The sequence below is a fragment of the Ovis aries genome, chromosome 22 (genome assembly GCF_016772045.2).
Source record: "Ovis aries strain OAR_USU_Benz2616 breed Rambouillet chromosome 22, ARS-UI_Ramb_v3.0, whole genome shotgun sequence".
NCBI lineage: Eukaryota > Metazoa > Chordata > Mammalia > Artiodactyla > Bovidae > Ovis > Ovis aries.
In genome coordinates, this window is record NC_056075.1 from 22,478,977 (window position 1) to 22,504,418 (window position 25,442).

A 25,442-nucleotide genomic window follows, 5' to 3' on the forward strand; every position below is an offset into this window, starting at 1 on the left:
TGATACATTCTACAATAATATTACTGCCATGGGTATGCGACTGTGGATCTTTCCACCCTCTATTGAGTAGGTAACACCTCTAAGACACACACAAAAAATTCCAACAACAGGCATGTGTCTTCTGAACAGCAGTTAAGCTAGAGCCCTTTAGGATAAATTTCCACCCACATCTGTTCTAGTAAGATCAATGTCATCGTCTCCAATTCTGCCAACATAAAAAAATTCCTCTAAGAAAAAACAAGAAGTAAAAGTCATACCTACCATTCTATGTAAGTTTACTCGAAAATTCATGTTGTCATCATGCAAAAATGCATTGGCATATTGATCCTAATAAAAATAAAAACACAGATAAGGAGGGAAAGAGAGCTATAAACTCCTTTTATAATCTATCTATAATCTATACTCTTATTAAAGTCCAAGGATTTACAGGTCTTAAAAGAACTCCTTTCAAGGACCAGTTAGAGAGCTAATAGGAGAAGACTACAGCCTTTATGTCACGCCCTACTTAAGCCATGAGGTTTCACTTTAGTATAATTTCCCAGTAGGCCTCTAACTGGCCAAAAATCTCAAAGCAAATTACAAACAATAAAAATTAAGGCACAGGCACTTGAGACAAATGCTGAGAGGAATCTGTTTTCCTATTCTCTCTTCCTTCCCATCTGCCCAAGGAGCATAGGGACTGCCAGTTACATGTGCAGGCTACACATAAGGATGTGAGATTAAGAAGAAAGGTCTGCACTACACCAGGAACAGGCTTGGCACAGCAAAAGAAAACTGCTTACTCAGGCAGCATGGCAACAGGCAAGACCCCGTATATCCCTGGCTTTGCTGAAGACTGATGGAAAATCAAAAGACTCTCACAATGAATCAGTAATAAACATCCCTTGGCTCTTTCCCAACAACTTTTCTGAAGATCTGACATGCCTACAAACTCCAATTCCTAGGAACTGCTACAATTTGTGAAAAACAACTCCTTTAATTATCTTCTTAGAAAGATTTTTGAAAAGCAATTACACCAGGCCCACTGCTAATAAGCAGCTCTTCTAGGCTACTCCTAACCTGGTGAAAAGCAGGTCAACTTTCCACAGCAAACATAAAAATGGAAAGACTGAGGGAGATCTGTGCTCTACATGGACCACACCTTAACTATTTTTCTTGGGAAAGGAAAGATCCGAATGAGGAGTAAGTGAAGGAGGAGATTGAAACTATAAATTCAGCTCTAAATTGACTCAATTTCTGCCAGACCTCTGTTACCAACAAGATATAAGGTGAGTTCAGGCCTAATTAATTCAACCAAAAGTGACTCTTTCCAAAGCCCAAGTTGCATCTTCTCTTCTTTATTTACCCTCTGGTTCTTGTTCTTCATCAAACTACAATCAACCCAACTTTACTCAGTTTCCAATGCCCATCCCTTAGCTTTTCTCTCCACCTCTCCCCACAGAAACCTGAGCTCCTTTTTTCATTTTGCTAAATGCAAAAGATTCAATATAAATAGTTTTAAAGGGACAGGACTGTTTTTTTTCTGAAGCGGTGTAAGTCTCTTTAGAGTTCCAAACTCTTAAGAACTAGAATCTTCCAGTTCTCAATTATAGCAGTTATCATATGAATTCATTATGAAGTCATGCAGTAAATACTAACTGACCCTCTACTACGTGCCAGACACTGAGAAAACATTGGCGAAGAAGACAAAGGACCTACTGGTGCTTCCATTCCAGTGGAGGAGATAATATAAAGGGGGAAGATTTTCTCTCCCAAACTTTAGGTCCCTAAAAGTCAAGAGACAGGAACAGGAGAGAAGGGTAGAAAACAGGGCATTTTGTAAGAGATTAGCTCATACCAGAAGGCTGGTGAGACCTACCTCTGCAATACATGTAAGGATAATCAGACAGAGTTTGCCACTGTGAAGCCGGTGCTCATCTGAAAAGAAAAAATAAATCGTTCTCTCTAAATCATCCAGACCATATTTCTATAGAGAATAAAGATGTGTATCATCAAAAAGAACATTCACACTTTCTTTCCCTAAAGAATTCATGAATGAAAATCAAGGTTTTACTAAAGTAATTCTTGCTTTTCTTCTAGACAAAAGAATTCTCCCGTAAGATTTTTTTTCTTAAGTCTTCTGGTAGTATGACAGACAGCTAAACATCTTCCTGGGAACCATTCAATTATTGTAACAGTCCTTAAAACTGTGGCCCAAATCAGGGCCATGCCCTTTGTTTCCATATCAGCCTTTCGCTTCCGGACAATCAGATCCATTCCTTTTCCAAGTCCACCTCATTCACTAGTTAAAGCACCACCATCTTTACTCATCTACCACAAAATCTAGAACATTTTTATAACTGTTCATAGCAAACTGGCAGCAGAACCAGAAAAAAATTAACTGGAAACTAGGGTCCAGCTCACGCTCTCCTTACAATGTGAACATTACTTACAACCAGGAAAGTTGGGAACTCTTGATCATTTTTCTTCCTGCCAAAGCTACTCACTCTACAAATATTTATTAACGACTATGTGGTAGGTAGGGCTTCCCTGGTGGCTCAGTGATAAAGAATCTGCCTGTCAATGCAGGGGACGTGAGTTCCATCCCTGGCTCGGGAAGATTCCCTGGAGGAGGAAATGGCAACCCGCTCCAGTATTCTTGCCTGGAAATTTTCATGGACAGAGGAGCTTGGAGGGCTACAGTCCATGAGGGTAACAAAGAGTCGGACCTGACTGAGCATACACACATGTGGCAGGCACTATGCTAGGCAGCAGAGATACAGTACTGGACTAAAGAAAGGTTTGTGGCCTCCCAGAACTCACATTCTAGTTATTAAAAAAGAAAGCAACCTCAATAACAGGGCTCTAAGCCCACACAAAGGACCCAGAAAGAGCTAACCCATCACTGCCAATTACCAGAACCATTATAACTTTTTTGCTTTCTAGGATGTTTGTGGGTGAGGTGGTGAAGTGGAGGTAAAAAGAGGGTTATACCAGCATATCCAAAACAGAAAAATGGCTTATGTTGTTTCAAATTAGCTTTGACAGGACCCAGACTGAAGTCCATTCTGGAGAGATCTATTAACAGATTACCGTGCCATGAAAGTTAGCTAACAGTACTCATCCTGACATTAACCTGTTACTTCCTCAAAGATGAAATCTATAAACCAAAACCTGACAGTTAGAAGGCATAAGGAGGGTCGTGGTCAAAGAAATACATTTACCTCTCCTTAGGGATAGGCGGTGCAAAACAGTAATGACGATGATCCTATCTGACATTCTGGAGCTTACAGCAGAGTGCCTAAGCAGCCAGAAAAGAAATGCCTTGCTGATGCAAAACCAGATTTGTGAGACTTTCCTACCTACCCCTGGCCGCAGAGCTTCTCTGGTACTATCCTTCCTTTTCCCCAAATTTGTAAGACTCTTCTACCTCTCCTGGTCACAGAGTTCTCTGGCACTATCCTTCCCTTTCCCCAAAAAGCTGATAAGCAACTCTTGCAGAAAAGCCTGCAGCTATCTCTCCACTTTAAAAAAAACTGTACCTGATTACAAAACTAAGGCATATTTCATTATTATTCATTTTTAAAATTCATAAAAGCCCAAAAAAACAAGAACAATAAAAAATAAGTTTAATCACACCAAACATCATAAACATTGCTCTATCAACTTTAGGCTATGTATGCACAGATATATATTTTTAGTATTTTTATCTCTTGCCTATCTTAAAGCATGAGCAGATATTCCCTCAGGGTGACAATACCAAGACAGAATAACTTCAGGGAAAAAAAAAAGACTTTGAAAGCACAGCCAAAATCAAGGCGATAATAAACACAAAATTCTGAACCATGGAGAGGAGAGGAATAGCTGGGGAAGGGACACACAGGTAGCTTCAACAGCATTAATAGTTTCTTAAGTTGACTGATAAGTTCACATACATTCATTTTATTATTATACTTTTTATCCTATGCTATTTATTATGCTTATTATAAACTTTATAATCTAATAGTAATAAATATTTGAAGTATTTTCATAGGCAGCAAATGATATATAATAAAGAAGACAAAATAGCACTGGGGGGAGGGGAAGGAGGAGCAGAGCCAAGAAAAAGCTGCTTCTATTGCCACTAAAAACATAATGAGATCCTGTTAGCCAAGTCAGGGTCTTAATCAACAGGAAGGGAGCTGGGCCAGTGAAGCCACACAGGTATCGTTTTGAAATTAACTCTTCATCATACTTAACCATATTTAGGCTGCCTTATCCTACCATATTAAGGCTTCCTTTTAGCAAAGATCTAACCCAGCTATTATTTACAGAAACCGCCTGAGACCACGCATGCTGCAATTAATCTACCCTCAATTTTGCCTTCTATTTTATGGATGGCACAGTGACCAGTACAATGAGGATTATATAACCATTAAAGCTAAAAGTGAGTGTCAAGGGCCTCAATTCACTGTGTTATATCAAGCAAAGCTAGAAATCTATTTTCAGGGTCACATCTATGCAGTTTTTTGCTTTCTGTGGTTGCTGCAGTATTTCCAGAAAAAGGGAGAGGTTACTGATTTCCAAAAAGGATAAGCAATGGCCTCAGGAAACACTGATGCATGTATAACAATGGGATTATACTTAGTGCCACTTAAAAATAGTTAAAATGGTAAATTTTACATTATATGTATTTTACAATAGATATATATACTAGAAATAAATAAATAAAATTGTAAACATTCATATAGATCCAGTTTAAAGAAAAAACTAGGCTTAAAAAACCAAAAACCTTGAGATACATACTGAACAGAATTTGTAGGGTTTCTTCCCAATTTCTTCTTCTAGCCCAACTATTCCACTACCCTACCACCAGTTAAAAGATCATAGAAAAATCATCAACAGAGGAAGAAGAGGAAAACTAGGCAGAATAACATCAAGCTTTTCTAATACCTATTTCTCTCCCACTTCCATTCTGCATTTCACGGACGAGGACTAACACTTCTATTTTAAGTGTTAAAAAAACACAGTCCCTCTGAATCTCACCTCTTCCTACTGTACTCTGCACAACAGTTCTAATCCTCACTATGAGATGATGTTTTCAGTTCTTGTCCTCAAAAGGGAATTCCCTGAAACATGCTAATAATCCCCTCACTTGCCACACAAAGAGTTTGCATCTACTTACCAAAATCTATTAAGAAGACTTGCTAGTTTTTGTAGAGATCAATTTATTTTCTCTATTCTATTTTGGAGCACTCCCGCTCCAGCTCCAGCTCCAGGTTTTCCCAACACCATCTAATTGCCATCTGGCAGTGAGAAATTTTCCAGTAATCAGGACCATCACTTTGCAAGGAGGTCCCAATGGGTCATCTCGTCAAAGCTTACAAGTATTAATGCTGCTCCTTGATCATGCTAAGCAGCTACCTACCACCTCCTGCTTCCTGAGCTCTCAGAAGAGAATGCCTTACCTTTGGTGTCTTGCATGACAATCGAGCTGTACTTTAAGAAGGTTATCAGTAGATTACTGGTCTGTACATCTGCATCCAGTGGGAGTTCCACAGAACTTATAACTGGAATAGAACAGATAAAATGCATTCAGCCTGTAACATATTCCATTTAACACTTCTACCTATACAGACAACTTGCCAGCAGGCAAGAAAATCACAAAAGAATCTTTCTCCAAAACAGAGGAAAGACTGAGTGCTTATCATCTAGTCTTCCTAGGCCTCTACAGCTCTTCCTACCCCCAAGATTAAGCCCAAAGTACTTCTCTCCTATCTAAAAATGCCTGTCTAAAGGAAGAGTGCTTTTCTCCCAATGTTCTAAGAAGGGTATTTTGATTCCACTTTCTAGTTCCAAGCAAACCAAAAGGGTTCAAGGCCCTTCTAAAAAGCACTTTAATTTGTACCTAAGTGAAAGAGCTGTATTGAATATAAATGAGCCTTGCTTTGATGAGTCTACTGCTTAAAATAAATGACAATTCATTCCTAATATGGAAAAATCTTGCTCAGAGAATGAGCCTTTAGGCTGGAAATATGCAAGATGGAAAGAAAAAAAGTTAAGACAGAAATACATTCGAATTCTACTTCTTAATCCCTTCCCCACAAAAGGGAACTTAAGGAATACCAGGCTGAAAACAGGTGGATATTACTGACTGAGAATAGAGTTGTATATACCAAGTTGCTTGCTGGAGACACTACCCCTGCTCACATTCTCTGTGCCACAGTAACAATAAACAACAAGGGACCAGACTAGGGCTGACCCACACAGAATAGTCTTAATACAGATTCCCAAGTTTCTAATATTTTAAATGAGATTTAGACATCTTAAGTACTTTTACACTAAGACATAATATACAAAAAAAGGAAACTCATGATTGCCTAGAAAAACTAGAGGATCTGTAGTTTTCTGTCATATTTTCACCCATGAAAACTTAGCTGAAATACTAATATATCTTAAAATTCATGTTATAGATTAATGACTTGAGACTGTCATTTCAAACTACAGCCTATTCTGAAGCTCAGAGCCCATAATCTTTCCTTTGTCCAATACAAAGAGGCAATGGTCTGGTAGGTGGGACTTTTTTCTCCCAACTCAAACACAGAGATAACTAGAAAACTGTCTTACATAATACTTAGAAATACAGAAGTATATGTATTTTTAGTTTACAAGAAAATCCTCCCATGCCACGGCTGAGTTGTCAAATGTCAAGTCTGAACTGAGAACAAACGTTGTTATAGCTAAACTGCTGACTTTTTAAAAATAATGGCAACAGTGACATACCTTTAAATATAACTAGGCCACTGAGCACCAGTTATATTAAAAACCAATTAAAAAACCAAAACTTGAGGATAGGGTTATAAGACTTAGGACCCCTACAAAAAGGAAATAAGTTAGGAGAGAAGAAAAAGAAAAAAAAAAAAAAATAGAAGCAATATCAATAGAATAAAATCCCTCACAAATCAAAATCTGCTTCCTAAGAGTTATTCCTTGATCGCTGGCTTCGTAATTCTTCCCAACAGCCTTTGTCAAGGGAGATAGTTATTTGAAAGTGGGCTGACTCCAATCTTCCCACTAGAAAAAGTAAAACCTCACTGGTTGTAAGTAAGTAAGCACAAATCAAGTTGCATAATCAAGTGTGTGGGTGAAGTGTTCACAATGAACAGTTTGAAAGGCGGTTCTCTAAAGCAGCCAAACCCCAACATCACATGAAATCAGAAATACAGATATAGACAAAGATATATGTGTGTGTGTAGATATACCTATGAGAACCCAAACGTGTGCACATGCGCGCGCGCACACACACACACACAAGCCTTTTGATATCCATGGTAACCAGGAAGGATTCATCATCAAAGGAAAAAAAAAAACAGTATTTCTGCTGGAATATTATTTGGTGAGCAGAATAAGCAGAGAACAAGCAGGCAATCCTACTACATGTTCCTTCTCATTAAGATATAGGTAGGCCCTGCTTTTCAAAAGCTCATTTTATAAAAGCCACTTCGCCTCCACAAAAAAAAAACTATCTTAGTATTTGTTTTCACTAATGCAAAGTCTAAAGACGGTTTTCACTTTTCAGAAAAAAGGCAGGGGCTTCCTTGGTGGTCCAGGGGGTAAGACTGTGCTCTCAATGCAGAGGGCCCAGGTTCAATTACTGGTCAGGGAACTAGATCCCATATGCACCAAATAAGAGTTCAAACGATGCAACAAAGACCTGGTGCAGCCAAAATAAATAAATGTTAAAAAAGAAAAAAAGGCAAAATGGAGAGGGGCAGAATAGGTGTAGGGAATTAACAGGTACATACCATTATATATACTAAATAAGCTACAAAGATATATCACATATCACAGAGAATATAGCCTATATTTTATAGTAACTACTTGTTGTTTAGTTACTCAATTGTGTCTGACTCTTTGTGACCCCATGGACTGTTGCCTATCCAGGCTCCTCTGCCCATGGGATTCTCTAGGCAAGATTACTGGAGTGGGTTGCCATTTTCTTCTCCAATATAAATGGAGTATAATCTTTAAAAGTGTGAACCACTACGCTGTATACTTGAAACATATAACATTGTAAATCAACTATACCACAGTTTTTTAATTAAATTTTTTAAAAAGACAAGTGAGGGAATTCCCTGAAGGTCCAGTGGTTAGGACTCTGGGCTTTCATAGCAGAGGGCCCAGGTTCAATCCCTGATTGGGAGCTAAGATCTCATAAGCCATGTGGCCAAAAAAAAGACAAGTGATAACAAGTATTAGTACAGAGGTGGAGAAAAGGGAACTCTTATGTACTGCTAATGAGACTGTAAATCAGTGTAACCACTAAGGAAAACTGTATAAAGGTTCCTCAAAAAATTAAAAACAGAACTACCATATGATCCAGCAATCCTACTTGTAGGTATATATACAAAGGAAATGAAAATAGGATATCAAAGAGATATTTTCACTCCCATGTTCATTATAGCATTATTCACAGTAGCCAAGATACTACAAACACTATATGGCATCACTTACATGTGGAATCTTAAAAGAACAAGTCAAGCTCATAGAAAGAGAGAGTAGAAAAGTGGTTGTCAGGGGTTAGAGGATGGAGGTAATAAGGAGAGGTTGGTAAAAGGACACAAACTTTCAGATTAGCAAAATCTGAAGATCTAATGTAATATATTAAAATGGTAACCATGTTGATAATACTATGTTGTATAGCTGAATTTGCTAAGAGAGTGGAACTTAAATGTTCTCATCCCCTAGAAAAAAGAAAAAGAAAAATACATGAGGTAACGGATGTGTTAATAGATACGGGGAATTTTCTCACAATGTATATGCGTATCAGCTCACCTCAATAAAGCTGAAAAAAAATTTTTTAAGTATACACATTTAACTTTACTTTCTCAAATTCAGGCAAAGAAAAGTAGAAAAAAAATCCTACCACCTATCAACAATTAGAAATGAAAGTAACAAGAAACAAGAGTGATAGGGTGAGACAAAACAAAGACAAAAGGCAAAAAACGAAAAGTGTGCAGCGTTTGTTTTGCAGCAAGTTGTAACAGAGGCACTGGCATCCCCAGCAGTGAGAGTGATACCACTCAATTCCTTCCCCACAAACTACACGCAGCATGTAAGAATCAAGCTACCCAGTTCTGAACTGCGTCTGTGAGCATCTGTGCTTTATCTAAATTTACTCTGTGCATCCATTAACAAGATGCAACCTAAGATATTTGCTTCTTTGCTTTACGCAATTTCAGCTTACAAAAGGTTGTGTAGGAAAGCTCTGCTTTCAGAGAACAGGGGAAATCTGTATTTTGGAATTTGACTATCAACTGAAAACAGATCCAATTTGCTACCAGACAGGAAAATCAGTGGCACCTACCAGTAATACTTTTGTACTAATACTGCTTGTACTACCTTGAAATGCTAATGCCGCAGGTGTTATACCAAAGTTTAAAGGAGAAACAGCAGAGCAAAGATGGTCATGTCAAATATAGACAGTAGAGGGGCACAATTTTTTTACCCAAAATAAGTTCAACATTTGAGGCAAAACATCAAGTATTAATAAAGACTATTTTTAGGTTAAGTTATTCCCTCAAGCACACTCAGCTGACATTAGAACCAATTCAGGTTAATACAAAGTTTGTTGGGCAAAATTCTTAATTTCTTTTCTATTACCCTTTTCATAACTTCCAGCGATAAGATTTATACAGTAGAATTTTGTTGTTGTTATCTTTTAAAGGAGAGAAATCTTAAATACCCAGCAAATTCCCAATTATTACACACTTGTCATTTTCTAACTGGGTTTGCCTGGCAGACACATAACAGTGAGCAAATTCCAAGTTCACTTTCTCATTCATTTAGCCAACAAACATTTACTAAGCAGTAACCATGTTAGGCACTATGCTGGACATTTAATGGTGCACAAAACAGGCACAGTCCCAACCATGATCCATGCAAGGTTCTTAGTGTCAACTTTCACTAATCTTAGGCAAACCTCATACTCCCCTGGCCTCAATTCCCTCATTTGTCAAATGATAACATTAGATGATTTTACCATTTTACATTTATTTCAGTGAGATATTCATAAAATATCTCATCTGAGCCTCACAAGTACCCTGAGTTTGGCAAGACAGGCATCACTGATCTCTGAGTTCTCTTTTAAATCTAGCATTTCCATGATTCTACAGCCATTCCCTAAGGAGGACAAGCTGGAGTTTCATAGCTTCTTATACAGAGGAAAGCATTGGACTATCTTTTCTTTAGAGTTTCACGAATCCTAAAGATAATTTCTTAAGAAAAAGAACTAACAATTATGCTTTTTGTCAGAAAAAAAAAAAACTACACTCACCCCTAAAGATTCAAGATTGTATTAATCAAGAAAACAAAGGAGGTGATGGACTTACCATCAGAGGAGGGTGGCGTGGTCCCAAGTGGTGTGGCTGGGGTTGTTGGAGCAGGACTGACAGGGGTTGTCACCAAGCCCATTTCTGGATGACTCTGAAAGAGAACACAGATAAGGATAAGAAAAGAGAAGATTGTGGGTGTCCTCTGCTTAACCTTTCTGGTATTTCTGGCCTCATAAACAGACAGAAAGCTCACTGAGGAGAGACTGCTTCTACATTTAGTTCCTACTAGTACCCGATTATTGTTGATGCTTGCTAAACTCTAATAAGCTCTGCAGGCTAGTTTTCTTTAAGTAACTAAGTTCCCATTATGTAAGTCTACCTACAGAACCGTATGAATAAAAAACTGGGGTAAACAAATACACAGAAATATTCCACACACAAAAAAAGGGCACTTGCAGTCCTATCTGAATCTGAGAAGGGACTATTTATCTGATCAACCTAAAACATATCTACAGACTATTCTGATGACCACATAAGTCAACTAGTAAGTGCAGGTGAGCCAATGGGATAACAGATACTTTAAGAAGGGCTATGCAGAGGGCAGCCCTCCTTGTTCCACCACAAACAAGAGTGTGTGGGGTGGGGAGGCAGACACACGGGTGGAGACATCCACTAGGAACCAAAAGAGATGACTCCTCTTTCCCTTACCTTCCTTAGCCATCCTTGCCACATCAGCTCTTGAGATTAGGCTTAGTGATGGCTATTCCCCTCTCTTCCCCAATAGTTTTACCAGATTTTACCCTCCTCACTTTTTCCTTTAAAATCAATTACAGAATTTGGAGAGCTAACAAGGAACATCATGAGAATCATGGATAAAGCCTCATGTGATCAATAGTGAAAAATGAGAACTGCTAAATCAGCAAACCAGACCCCAAAACCAGCACAGCTTTTTGACCTTTTTTGTTGTTGAAACTCAGTGGCTCCCATACATAACTATCCTTTGAGAAAAGCATAAGCACACTTTCCCTTAAAAGAAAACTTCACACATAATTTAAACAGTCTGACCTTAAAAACACTTCATCAATTTTTAAAGACAGCTTTCATGGGCAGCACTTGAGTTCTCAGCCAATTTAAGTTCCTTCTGTACCAACAACTTAGGACATCCCTTAGGCAAGTGACCCAGTACTCAGGATTCTATGACTTTCTGCTTTCAATATTTGTTGACCTTTTTTTTTGTTTGTTTAACAGCTAACCTTATGCTACACAGGATATTTTGTACTTTTCTTCTCTGGAAATGGATGAGATAATAACATAAGTGACGTGGCCTATTTCTTCTCTGGTAGTAATTACACAGAGGTTTAGGAAGCAGAAAGCCTGTTAAAAAAAATCCGTATGGGCAGATAATACTAAGGGATTTCCAGTGAGGAAAATGAAATAATCTCAACTCATTTGGGTTAGCAGAACCAGTCAAAGGGTCAAGACCATTAACTTGGCATGTTACCAGTTCCATTTTAGCACCAGATGGAAACATATATATTTGAGGAGAGCATGAAGCAAAGGCAACTGATGCAACTCTTTAGTTACTAACTATGGCTCACCAATGCAAAGCAGGGTTTACATGAGCACAGCCAGATAGGCTTTTCAAAGGAGGGAATCTGTATGAAAGTCAGGGAGAAAAAGAACTGAAATTTTTAATATAACCAACCTGGGCTAACACTGTGATAAAGTTGCGATTTAAATGAACAGCTTCGTAAAGTGCCAGAAGGATGGCCTCATTGGTTCTAAAGAAAAAGAGAACAAATTGGAGAGTCTCTTATAATGAAGAAGGTAAAAGAGTATAATCATCAAAATAAGATTTCACCCCAGCTCCTCATTATAAATCCCTTTGAGTTTCTAATGCTCCATTATTTCCTTTTTGGGCTTATATGAAGGAAATACAGTCAGCACTTTAATTCCTTAGATCTGTTCTTCAGTCAGTCAGTTCACTCGCTCAGTTGTGTCCAACTCTTTACAATGCCATGAATCACAACACGCCAAGCCTCCCTGTCCATCACCATCTCCCGGAGTTCACTCAGACTCACGTCCATCGAGTCAGTGATACCATCCAGCCATCTCATCCCCTGTTGTCCCCTTCTCCTCCTGCCCCCAGTCCCTCCCAGCATCACAGTCTTTTCCAATGAGTCAACTCTTCGCATGAGGTGGCCAAAGTACTGGAGTTTCAGCTTTAGCATCATTCCTTCCAAAGAACACCCAGGACTGATCTCCTTCAGAATGGACTGGTTGGATCTCCTTGCAGTCCAAGGGACTCTCAAGAGTCTTCTCCAACACCACAGTTCAAAAGCATCAATTTTTTGGCACTCAGCTTTCTGCACAGTCCAACTCTCACACCCATACATGACCACTGGAAAAACCATAGCCTTGACTAGATGGACCTTTGTTGGCAAAGAAATATCTCTGCTTTTGAATATGCTATCTAGGTTGGTCATAACTTTCCTTCCAAGGAGTAAGCGTCTTTTAATTTCATGGCTGCAATCACCAACTGATGTGATTTTGGAGCCCATAAAAATAACGTCTGACCCTATTTCCACTGTTTCCCCATCTATTTCCCATGAAGTGATGGGACCAGATGCCATGATCTTCGTTTTCTGAATGTTGAGCTTTAAGCCAACTTTTTGACTCTCCTCTTTCACTTTCATCAAGAGGCTTTTAGTTCCTCTTCACTTTCTGCCATAAGGGTGGTGTCATCTGCATATCTGAGGTTATTGATATTTCTCCCGGCAATCTTGATTCCAGCTTCTGCTTCTTCCAGTCCAGCGTTTCTCATGATGTACTCTGCATGTAAGCTAAATAAGCAGGGTGACAGTATACAGCCTTGACGTACTCCTTTTCCTATTTGGAACCAGTCTGTTGTTCCATGTTCAGTTCTAACTGTTGCTTCCTGACCTGCATATAGGTTTCTCAAGAGGCAGGTCAGGTACTTCACTATTTCCCCTTTTCACTTTTTCACCCCAATCCAGTTAAGTCCTTAACTGCCTCAGACACCAAGTCCTCTTTATTTCCTTTCAGAGATAGCTGGGAACAGTTTTACAACTTCTTAGAGCTCAATACATGCAAGTTCCATTATTTAAAACTCAAGAAACATTTGACAGATCATCAAAAAAGTTTGAATCTGCAGAGATAAAGTTTCACACTTTCATATCCAGTAAGAGTCCACACCGAAGTTCAAGTCACCGCACAAGAATGTCAGGCACTTACTGTACTGAGATTTTCTCATGGGCATCTGCTATGAACATGCTGCCCACCTGTGGAAGAAAAGGGGAATTGCAGAGTTATAGCAGGGAAATGTGAGAGGAGCTCTGGGCCCTACAAAGCCTTTAATCAGTGAAAAAAAAAAAAAAGCTGCAGCATGAGGGAACCCTGGCCCACCAGTCACACACAACAAAACCAGCTCACTTTGAAGATCTTAAAAGAATAAGTAATGAAACAATAAGTAATAAGTAATGAAACTCTCCTAAACTATCTTTGCTTAAAGGGACTTAAAAGAAACCATCCCAGTACTTCTGTCCAGGTCTCCTATGTGTTAGTTCAGTAACCACTGACAGCAAGTAAATGATAACTTAAACATCCTCATCACTTTGCCTCTGTCCTAGAAGCTGCTTAACTGAAACAAACTAACTCACAAGGAGCATTACAGAAAGCAGGCTGTTCATCCAGCATAGAGTCATCTTGAGGGAATATTTGGGTTTCAGACCAGAACTATTAAATCAGCGGTCAGCAACCTTTTTAGCATCAGGGACTAGTTTCATGGAAGACAATTTTTGCATAGACCTGGGGATGGGGGAATGATTTCAGGATGATTCAAGTGCATTACATTTATTGTGCACATTTCTATTATTATTGTATCAGCTCCACCTCAGATCATTAGGCATTAGATCCCAGAAGCTGGGGACCCCTGGTCTAAATGAAACCTACTATACATCTTTCACATCATGAAATCTTTTGTTTGTGTCCTAGGCAGGGCAGTTGAATGAGCAAATGGAATAGGTTGCCCTGATATATGGGTTATCAGAGGCAGAGATAGATGCCCATCCTTCTAACACTGCCTTTTCCACCTATTTATTGATGCCCAAATCCATGCAGCCGGAGCTCCATTTATTTGGTACAAAACTTTTTCTTCTTGGCAAAAAGGCAAAAGTCCCTGGAAGCAATAGGATTATATCTAATGCATCTAATCAAATACTGATACAGCCCTTACACTGTTTGACATCTGAGGGACTACCCACTTGTGCATCAGAATTAAAGAGCTTATCGGTCCTTTCCTTGAAAGTAGGTTCTGAGAATGAAAAAGGCAGAGGGGGAAAAGTTGCCTTTTGGGGGGTGGGGATGGTACAGGGCCTGTTGTTCCTTACAATGAACTCAAAATCTGTCTTGCCTAGGGCTGATTACTTGAATACTAATAACCAAGAACACAGACTTTCTGAATCTGTCTAAATTCTGAGACCTTAGATTTACCTCTTAAAAATTAGTCCCAGATTATCTGGCCTAAAACGCCTACCATGCTAAGGCTGAGATACCTTGCTCAAGAGTCCTACAAACTGAACCAGTAATTTTCCCAGACCATGGACTCCTCAGCCCAGATCCCAAACCTTTAGATGAGTGGCTCGGATCACTGCACCAATCCCTCAACTCCAGGATGAATGATGATGAAGGGGTCACAGCAAACAGCCAAGGATTGCTTATGGTTGGATTCAGATCTAAACCCTCTATGCTGTGTTCCATACCTGTCCTCAAACAGAGCCAACTGTCTTTTTCTTTTCCTGGTTCTTTTTTTTCAGAGCCAGTCCTTCAGGAAGCAGAAGTCTGGCTTAATATGAACCTTTCTCTTTTTTGTAGCCTTAAAAAAATTGAATTAATTTGAAAAAAGAAAACAAAAAACCAGCCCCAGAGAAATCAGAGCTCTTCTTTGCCCTGCCTAACTTGGGTTTGGAAATCACTAGAAGAGATACAGCTCTCCAAAATATCTGCTATGAGCAGCCTCTCTCCCCTCATCATGCCATTATCTCAAATATCTAAACTTCTGAGTCCAGACTTGTCTACCCCTATAGATCTCATATATTTTTGAGCAGGGGAGAGAGAAAGGAAAAAAAAAAGACAAGTAGGACTTACCATATTTGTTAAAGCAGAGAAAAAACCGCTCTGGTGTTCTTCTTCCTTGTCTTTATACTGCCTGAACAAAAATAACTAAATTCAACTTTAGTGTTATTTATCACATATGTCTTTGTCCTTGGCATACTAGGTAATCAGGGCAGCTCACTGGCAGAATTCACTGACTCCAGAAAACAAAAACGTTCTAACAACCGAGCCTCTGCAGTTTGCCTTGCAAGCTAAGAGGCACCCATCTGCTCTTGAGGTAGCATACACCAAAACGCCCAGCTACTTCAGGAGAGACTTAGAAAGCAAGCTGCAAAAGTGTGAAATGCTCTAACATATGGCTGATCCAGTTATTTCCCAAACAGACTATTACTTGAAAAGTGTGACAGTAAAATTAAGGCTGTAACAGTGAAATTTTTGTTTGTTTTTGAAGGAAAAGGAGGGGAATCTGTGAGCTCAACTATTTGTGGAGATGGGGACAGATTTGAAATTCCAACACCCAACTGTACGTGAGGAAAGTCTGGAAAGGAGTAAGAAAGATCCTGCCTGGCCCTTGCCAGGATTAGATACAATTCTGGTTTCCATTCAATGAATACCAAATCCTCCTCATCTGCAGCAAGAGTGGGGGGAAAGCAAGCATCAAAGAAAAGAGCCCCCAGAATAGACTAGACTCTGAGAAACTGCAGTTGATTACTGATAAAAAAGAAATATCTGTCAAAAGAATTCAGCACTATCTCTTTTCTTCCTTTTTATAAGCATACAAAAAAAGCAGCACTTCACAACCTTTTTTTTTACATAGAAATGTATTTAAATGATACATCGAGCTAAATGGAATAGCCTGCCTGTGGCTGGAAAATTTGTTAAAATGCTCTGCAACAAAATGTCAAAGGTTGCAAAAGAATGTTTAACATTAAGAACTGCTTAAACAAAAGATGGACACTAATGTGGTGGCTACTTTTCTCCTAGTGTTAGAACCCACCCCAGCTAAAGCCAACAAGTCAAGCTAGAGCAAATGCATCTGCCAGCAGCTATACCTCTGAATACTCTTCTAGGATAGGTAAGGGATATTCACCCAAGAACTCTTAACAAACCTGTTCCTGACTCAACCAGTTCAAATGAAACTGAATGCAGATGGACTTACCTGTTGTACTCAGATAAAGCTTGAGCAATCACAAGCCCCATTCCCTAGAGAGAAAAAAGACAGCACAGGTGAAATAAGGGCCTGGTGGTGATGCTATGACTAGACCACGGAAAACACTAATGACAGTCCAAACCCAGCAAGTTTTACCTGAAAGTAGGCAACAAGGACAGAAATTCTGAGACTTGTCAAAGGATGAAAAGGAACTTCTCTGGAAAAATTTTTCTGATCTAATTACATTTTTTAATGTTTCTAGTTAGAATAGCAAGAGATGAAACAGACCAGCTCAGACCACTGACAATTTCACTGGGGTCATTTTTACCTCAAAAGGGAAGACTAAATTAGAATCTTTAACCAAAAAGCTCTCAGATGTCTCTAAAAACAACCCACAATAAAAGTGACAATGAGTTCCACCTTAAATGAAGGTACATACAAACAAGTCACTCTCTTTCAGACTACAGGAGAACAGTAGTGTAACAGAAAGAAGCAGCCAATAAATATTAAAGTAACTTATCAACCTTCCCCCTAGAACCTGCTAAGCATATCACAAAGATCAATTAAGGCCACAAGAATGAATCATGTGTGCTTTTTTTTCCTTCATAAGAGAAATCAGAAGAACAAAGAGGGCAGACAGAAAGAGAATAAAACTAGACACCTGGTCATCTTCTTCCTCCCTATATTGAGAGATCAAGTTTTATTTTCCAAACCTCCAAGGATATATGCACCAGATATTATATCATCCTCCACAGTTCAGCTTCACCAAGTCAGGCTGTAAATATAATCTGACTAGTTCTACAAGAAATCTCCCAACATTTAGTCATCTAAGCCTTTCTTTTTAAATTTTAGTTTTATTGAGGTATAACTATAAGATATTTAAAGTGATTTGACATACCATCTAAATCTTAACTCTTAGAAATGTCACTTCTTGACTCTGTAGGATAATCAAACTCAGCATACTAGAACATGAAGTATAACTGACCATTTCATCATAATTAGCAAGCAAATATCCTCTCAAACCTTCCTTCCATGATGAGAAAATAGAAAACAGCAGATAGCAGCACAATGTTCTAAAAAGAAATACCTATTCCCTCTTTATAGCCAGATGAAATTAACACAATAGTTTTCTACTCTCGGTTCTAAGTATCCACTTAAAAGTAAGGCCAACAAAGGCAAATAATTAAAACTCAAGAATCCAGATACTCACATTGAGAGTGGCTTCATCATCCACAATAGACAGCTTCACAATATAAGGATTCACAGACTGTTAAACAAAAGAAGAGACTCCAGGTGAGTGTGACCTAGTTAAGAACCCATTAGTTATTTAACAGAGTTTTAACAAAAATCCTTCCAAGACGCGCTCTCTAGAGTGATTTTCCTAATACATATGCCCAAGTATCTTGCCAGCTCACTTCCTCCATTCCCAGTAAATCTTTCAGTGTGCATGGGCATTCGCCAAGCACACAGAAAGAGACAGACAGACAGACAGACAGACACACACACACACCCCAAGCATGTGTATGTTTACATGCACACACACACACAATTCTATTCTACCTGCATTTTCCTCTAGGCTGAATCAGCTCAGGCCTATGTCTGCCTCTTCTCTCATTTTTCCCTCTTCTTTCTAGAAGTAAGTGAACACTCCATAACACTCACTTTGTCCTATCCTGACAACAATTTACTGAGTCCATAGGGACAGCTGTCCTTTGGGGGGCATAAAAGCTCCCCTGACATAAGGCACAAATTTATAAGTTGCTAACTTATACTCTCATTCCAAAGGCTCCCTAACCATTCCACAAACTATATCCAAGGACTAATTCACCCACCCGTAAAACAAAGCCACCTTGGGGGTGGAAAGTGGCAGCTGCTTAACAGCCAGAGAGGCCATTTATGGATCCAATACCCAAATAACACTGCAGGGGAACTGAAAAGAAAGATGTAATTACCCAAACTACAATCTGGTCAGGACACTGGGATTTAATGATTGTCCCATCACTTAAAGCACTGGAAGATTTCTTGAGTTTCTCCAGATTCAATCTCAGCTGGGTAGCATATGGAAATGGACATATATTTAAACTCATTAAGCAACTGGGCCATCTCCTACCAGTGGGATGAGAACCAGTGGCCTGCTCACCTTGAAAACACGCCCCATGTGATAAGTGAGGAAAGACCCTCTATAGCTCAGGTACGAATTCTAACCCAAAAGAAGCTAGAACAATAGTTCTTAGATTAACAGCTTTTACAGCAACCAAGAAAACACATTACTGAGAAACTTGGAAATCCAACTAAGAGGCTAACCCCCATCTTCTCAAACTTTATTAATCAAGTTCCTGAGGTCATCTTTCTAATGTCAGTTGGGAATAGAGAAAGAGAAGCTTTGCTTTTTTTAACAGCCAAATGTTTATAAGGTTTTCTACAACCCAGTTCAAGGAGGTAAAACCCACTCCATTCATTACTTGATCTAACAGATAAAGGCTCTCAATGCTGCTTCCTCTAATACCAATGCTGATTCGACAGACTTCAGATAAGGTCCAAAGCAAGCAGATCCTTGGAAACGAAAATCAGCAGTGGGCTGACCTGGAGATGCCATCATGATGAGATCAACAGTAGAAGAAGCAGGCCACTGTCTCTCGGCACAAGTTTTGAAACTCCTACTTACTCACCTTCCCAAAAGTAGACTGTCTCAGGTACTAATAAGGACCACCTGATTACCAAGACAAGATTACCAAGACATTACCAAACAACCACTGCATTAGCAACTGTTGAGGAAAAGACGCAAGGTGGCTAAAATCAAGGGTTTAACTTCCAGCTCCTCCAGTTATTAACTGTGATGAGGTAGGCACGTTAATAAACCTAAGCTCAATTTTTTTCATCTATAAAGTGGAGAATAATATTTCCTTCCTTGGGGCTGCTATGAAATTTAAATTAGTTAAATCCTCAGCACAGTATCTGGCATATAATAAGGGCTCAATTATTGGTAGCTATATTTTTTCTCCTGACATTTTTATCACATTCAAAACAAGCTCTGTAAGGAAAAAAGAGAAAGAACAACTTAAAACCAGACATAATAAACAATTTTGTCATATCTAGGAAACATCATGTTCAGGGCAGCAGTTGGGGGGTGAGTCACTTCGTTTCAGAAGACTTAGCCAACCCAGAAGGCCAAGAACTTAAAGCTGTGAAAATTTCTATCCCAGCAGACACTGATTTTCCTTAACACTATATACCTATTCTGCTGGTCATGTTTTAAAACTCAAGACAATCTACTTTTCATCAGCAAGTCAGAATTATAAACTTCACAGAATCACTCTAATAGAGTCCAGCATTTATTTGATCTAAACCATACTTAACAAATTTCATTGCTCTTCCCTAGATCTTTCCCCTCCCCGCTGGCATCTTTTAATCTCTTGAGATTAAATGACTAAAATGAAGTGAGGAAGAACTACTTTCATTCCTTAAGTTCAACACCTGATTTGCCTTCTCTGTGTTTAGCTGGACACGGAGCCTCTCTGGCACCCTCAGCACCTTTCTGGAAAGGTTACAACTTACCCCATTGGTCATGGGACCAAATGTGCTGGCAACTAAAATGGTTGTTCTCCCAAGCACACCCTCTTGTATTTTGCATAAAACTTCTCCAGCTTTCAGTTTTGCTGTGTTCATCTGGAAATTCCTCACACTCCTGTCAAAAACACTCCTGCTCCATGGTCACCAGGTTTCCTTAATGGTTTCTGGTGAGTGACTTATATCAAAAGCTGCAAAGCCCAGATAAATTATGCCTACCAGCTTGCCCTCACCTACTATATTAATTCTTCTGAGGTTTCTGACAGACCAGAGATGCATACCTCACTCTAGAAATATGATTTTCTCCAGCTCCATGGCCATGTCCAATTTTCCAAGCTGACATTTCAGAAAGTCTTACTGGGCTGAACCAGGGTTCTGTTCACATTCAGAGAAGCCAAACCACTGTCTCAGAGTGGCCTGCATCCAGCAGAATGTTCTGAAAATATTCATTACTGATGATGGTGCTTTAATATCACACATAACTCAACTCTCTTTAACTACCTTCAGCATTTTTCCTCAGCTATTTTTCTTGCTGTTGTAATAAGGCCCCAGAGGCAATTACACATGACAGAGATCAAAATGGCTACCATGCTGGCCCTTCCAGATCACCAGCAAAACAGGTGTTGGTGATAAATTACTTATTTATTAGTAGCTCCGTACACCATTCATCAGTTCCTCTGAGACAAAGAAAACAACCAGCTCCTGGAGTTTATAAAACATTAACATTGCTCCATGTTCCAGTCCCTATTTCCCTATAAGGAAAGTCCCTATTCCTTTCTCATGGAATCCCTTCTTTCATATCCCTCTTTGTAAGAATAAGCTCCATATTTTATGTTACCCATCACTTTTAACATGGCGAGTAATCATATCAAAAATGACTAAGTGAAGATCCAGAAGCTCAAAAATGAAAATATTCCCTCCAGTTGGCCTATTTGTCATAGTATTGAAAGAAAGTGAAAGTGAAGTTGCTCAGTCGTGCCTGACTCTGTGACTCCATGGACTGTAGCCCACCAGCCTTCTCCATCCATGGGGTTTTCCAGGCAAGAATACTGGTGTGGGTTGCCATTTCCTTCTCCAGGGGATCTTCCCCACCCAGGGATCAAACCCAGGTCTCCCACATTGAAGGCAGACACGTTATCCTTTGAACCACCAGGGAATGAGAATGTCATAGTATTCAGTTCAGTTCAGTTCAGTTGCTCAGTCGTGTCCGATTCTTTGCAACCCCATGAATCGCAGCACGCCAGGCCTCCCTGTCCATCACCAACTCCCAGAGTTCACTCAGATTCACGTCCACCAAGTCAGTGATGTCATCCAGCCATCTCATCCTCTGTCGTCCCCTTCTCCTCCTGCCCTCAATCTTTCCCAGCATCAGGGTTTTTTTGAATGAGTAAACTCTCTGCATCAGGCAGCCAAAGTATTGGAGTTTCAGCTTCAACATCAGTCCCTCCAATGAACACTCAGGACTGATCTCCTTTAGAATGGACTGGCTGGATCTCCTTGTAGTCCAAGGGACTCTCAAGAGTCTTCTCCAACACCACAGTTCAAAAGCATCAATTCTTCAGTGCTCAGCCTTCTTCACAGCCCAACTCTCACATCCATTCATGACTACTGGAAAAACCATAGCCTTGACTAGACGGACCTTAGTTGGCAAAGAAATGTCTCTGCTTTTAAATATGCTATCTAGGTTGGTCATGGAGAAGGCGATGGCACCCCACTCCAGTACTCTTGCCTGGAAAATACCATGGACGGAGGAGCCTGGTAGGCTGCAGTCCATGGGGTCGCGAAGAGTCAGACACGACTGAGCAACTTCCCTTTCACTTTTCACTTTCATACACTGGAGAAGGAAATGGCAACCCACTCCAGTGTTCTTGCCTGGAGAATCCCAGGGACGGGGGAGCCTGGTGGGCTGCCGTCTATGGGGTCGTACAGAGTCGGACACGACTGAAGTGACTTAGCAGCAGCAGTAGGTTGGTCATAACTTTTCTTCCAAGGAGTAAGCGTCTTTTAATTTCATGGCTGCAGTCATAGTATTGCTACTTATTAAATAAAGAAAGTCAAGTTGCCTCAATATAGCTTTTGATTTCTGGCCTCAGTAAAGTAGTCCTAGTATCCAGGACCCAGTACCAAGTATTCCCTGCTTCTGCAAAGCAACCCCCAATGAGGTTCTGGCCTTCCCTAAGTGGTCCCCTTTCTTTTCAGTGTATTCTGCCTTTTGAGGGGAATCAAGTAAATGACCAATCCAAGTATAAATCTTTGAGTTCAGCTCTTCATCTCAAAACCTATAAATCTGTCCCTAATTCAATGGCAAAAAGAACTCTAGAATTAATATGGATAAGGCTCTGTCTTCAACTTCCATCAAAATCAAAGAGTCCCCAAACCAACAGTGATATGTATACAAGTGGCCTGAGTGCATTATGTAAAACTAATATATAAGTTGAATGTTTCAAAATAGATGCATTAGGTCAATGGTTCGCAATCCCCTGAGCATCACATTCAATAAGAGATCTTCAAAAAAAGATACCCAGGTCCCATCCCCTAAGAGATTCTCATTTGGTATGCAAAGAGTAAAGCCCCAGAACTCCCCTGGTTGACCAGTGGTTAAGACTCTGCACTTCCACTGGGTGAGGGCATGGGTTTGATCCCTAGTCAGGGAACTAACAGCCTGTGTGCCATACAGTATGGCTAAACAAATAAATAAACAAAAAGTATGACCCAAAAACATCTTCTTTTTTAAAAAAATTCCTGGTAATTCTAATGATAAGCTGGGTTTGGGAACCACTACATTAAGAAAGATTTACTCACTTTATTGGAAGTTATACCACAGGATTCCTTTAAACAGCTATAACCTCTACCTCAGGAGTCTAACATAGGACTTTTAGAATTTAATTTATCAAAATTAATCTATATACCATTTGCCAAGAAAATGTTTTCTACATTAAACAAAATTACTAGGAGTGGTCACATTTAGGAAGATTATAGAAAAACAGCAGCTGTCCATTAAGAGACTCACCTCGTATTTTCTGTAGTTCACTAGCAAAGCCAAGAGGACGACAGCATCATACCCATGTTCCCTACGACTTGGCGGGTGGGAGAGTATCTGTAACCAGAACCACCAACAGTGAGAGTGCTTGGGGAGGCAATTTATCCAAAAAAGAAAAAGGTAACAGAACAAGGGAACTGACCTACCTGTAAAATTGCTTCAAATATGCTGTTGATCATTACATATTCCAAGATAGTGTTCTGGCTGATGTTATCTGTCACCTGAATACAATAAAAAGCTATTTAAAGTCTATACTAAGACACTGATATCTCAAGTGTATCTGCTCACCTAGTACCTAAGACAAACAGAAATATTAAAACATTCTACTAAGTATTTAGTAGATCTTTCATAAGCATCCCCAAAGCCACCAGCGCCTAAAGAGACAAGACACTAGAAGGGTAATAAATTAGCAAATTAAAACTTCCTAAATTTTTGACCTTCTCATTGTTTCTCTTATACCCTCACACAAGCATTTGCCTAAGTTTCTTGGGTTTCATTCCCTAAATGCACAGGAAGTACTTTATGATCCACAAGTCTTCAAGAGACTGAAGGGAAAGGAAACCACTTGAAATTAATGAATAACATCCTAGAAGGCACAGTACAGCTTCCAGGTATAAAATCAAGGTCAGAACAAATAAAAATATTCAGAATCACAAAAATTATTTCCAAATGAGACCTGATGAGTAGGGCAAAATCTGACAATACAGAAGAGAGTACTTCTCCAGGACTGGTACAGGTTAAAAATGTCATCAGTTTCTCCAACGAGCAACTTTTAGGAAGCAGAAGTCCATACAACTAACTTCCTTCTACATAAACACAGCCGAGTGATATAAAGGCCCAGTAAAGATTTTTCTCTTTCCCTTTCTAACTTTGGGCTCAAGAGTTCAAATTTGCCCCTGCTGTCAATTCACACCCTTGACAAAGAAACATATGGATGGGTCACTTACTGTCACTAAGCAGAGGAGAAGTTTCAGACATAAGCTCTTCAGACTTTCAGAACCTTCTGCACAAAGCAATGAATCCAAACTCTCCATGAGATTCTGAGAAAGAGACCCATTAAGTATTAAACTATAACAAATAACATTTCCACTGTGTCTTTGCCATACTCTGGGTTATGTTACACAGGGTAAAGTGAGTAACGTTAAATGAAGCAACCATATCATTGCCTGAGGCCTAGGCCTTGCACAATTAGATGAAGAAAAGGAAGACTTCTAAGTCTAGCTATTTTGAGGAAAATGCTTTAGTACAACTGCACATAATAATAAAGAATTCACTATTCTACCAAATGAATGTTTGCAGCTTATCATCCTCATATAAGCCTTTAGATAAGAATTAAGTAAATTTTTCAAAGATTAATAATGATTAAATAATGTATTTACAAATTAAAAACAATAAATATAACCTAAATAAAATGAAATTCTATTAAATAAATTTTAAAAACTAAACAAATCATTAAGTTAAAGGGTAATAAAAATAGTTAAATAACGAAGCATGTTTCATTATTTGATAAAGAAAGCATATCACTTGATGCAGGCACACTGAACAAATAACAAAGAGATAATATCACTACTAGCTATTCACTGGCCACGTGCACTATCCAACAAAGTTGGCCCATATTCATCCTGGTCAAGTCTACTAACAAAGTGATTAGAGCTTATCACTTGTACTAACAACCAGCTGTCATACCAAATATAGTCAAAAGATAAAACCCTTAGCTACTACAACAGAAAGAAGAAAAAAAGAAATTTTTTACATAGGAAAATGAATGGAGAATACAGATTTAGCATGCTGGAAGGTTGAGTGAATACTCAAAATAAGCCACTTCAATTCAACAAATATGTAGATTCTATGTGCCAAATTTTGTGTTTTCACAGAAAATTTAAAAATAAGACAATGACCTTTGCTCTCAAGGCATTTTTAGTCTAATAGGACAGAAAAATAAGTAAAGAGTTTTAACTTAATGATTACTATGACAGATATACATATGGAGGAAAGGAATTAGCTATGATGTTACCTATTCCAGGACTCTTAAGGGACAGGTTGTACTTTGAAAAATTAGTAGGAATTAATTAAAACTTCAGGAGGAAAGGAATTCTAGACAGACATCAGCATGATCAAAGACACACAAGGAATGAAAACGGTCCTGGGTGTGCAGCTGGAATACAAGCAGTCTGTTATTATGGAAGGATGAGGCACAGTGATGAGAGATGCAATTTGAGAAATAAATAGAAAGAAGATCACAAAAGTTATATAAGGCTAA

General features: G+C 39.1%; 1 protein-coding gene across 7 annotated transcripts in view; it reads right to left on the reverse strand.

Moving 5' to 3' along the window:
- Positions 1-25,442, reverse strand: part of ARMH3 (armadillo like helical domain containing 3) — a 166,935-nt gene that overhangs the window by 122,779 nt on the left and 18,714 nt on the right. For all 7 annotated transcript variants that reach the window (XM_004020136.5, XM_012102828.4, XM_027960466.2 and 4 more), the window contains 12 exons: positions 24,130-24,222; positions 23,329-23,403; positions 23,153-23,239; positions 17,786-17,842; positions 16,585-16,628; positions 15,459-15,519; positions 13,548-13,594; positions 11,998-12,073; positions 10,350-10,443; positions 5,427-5,528; positions 1,859-1,917; positions 262-327 (listed from right to left, as the gene is read on the reverse strand). In XM_004020136.5, coding sequence (XP_004020185.1) covers positions 262-327; positions 1,859-1,917; positions 5,427-5,528; positions 10,350-10,443; positions 11,998-12,073; positions 13,548-13,594; positions 15,459-15,519; positions 16,585-16,628; positions 17,786-17,842; positions 23,153-23,239; positions 23,329-23,403; positions 24,130-24,222 — 861 coding nt within the window. The remainder of the gene's footprint in view (positions 1-261; positions 328-1,858; positions 1,918-5,426; positions 5,529-10,349; positions 10,444-11,997; positions 12,074-13,547; positions 13,595-15,458; positions 15,520-16,584; positions 16,629-17,785; positions 17,843-23,152; positions 23,240-23,328; positions 23,404-24,129; positions 24,223-25,442) is intronic.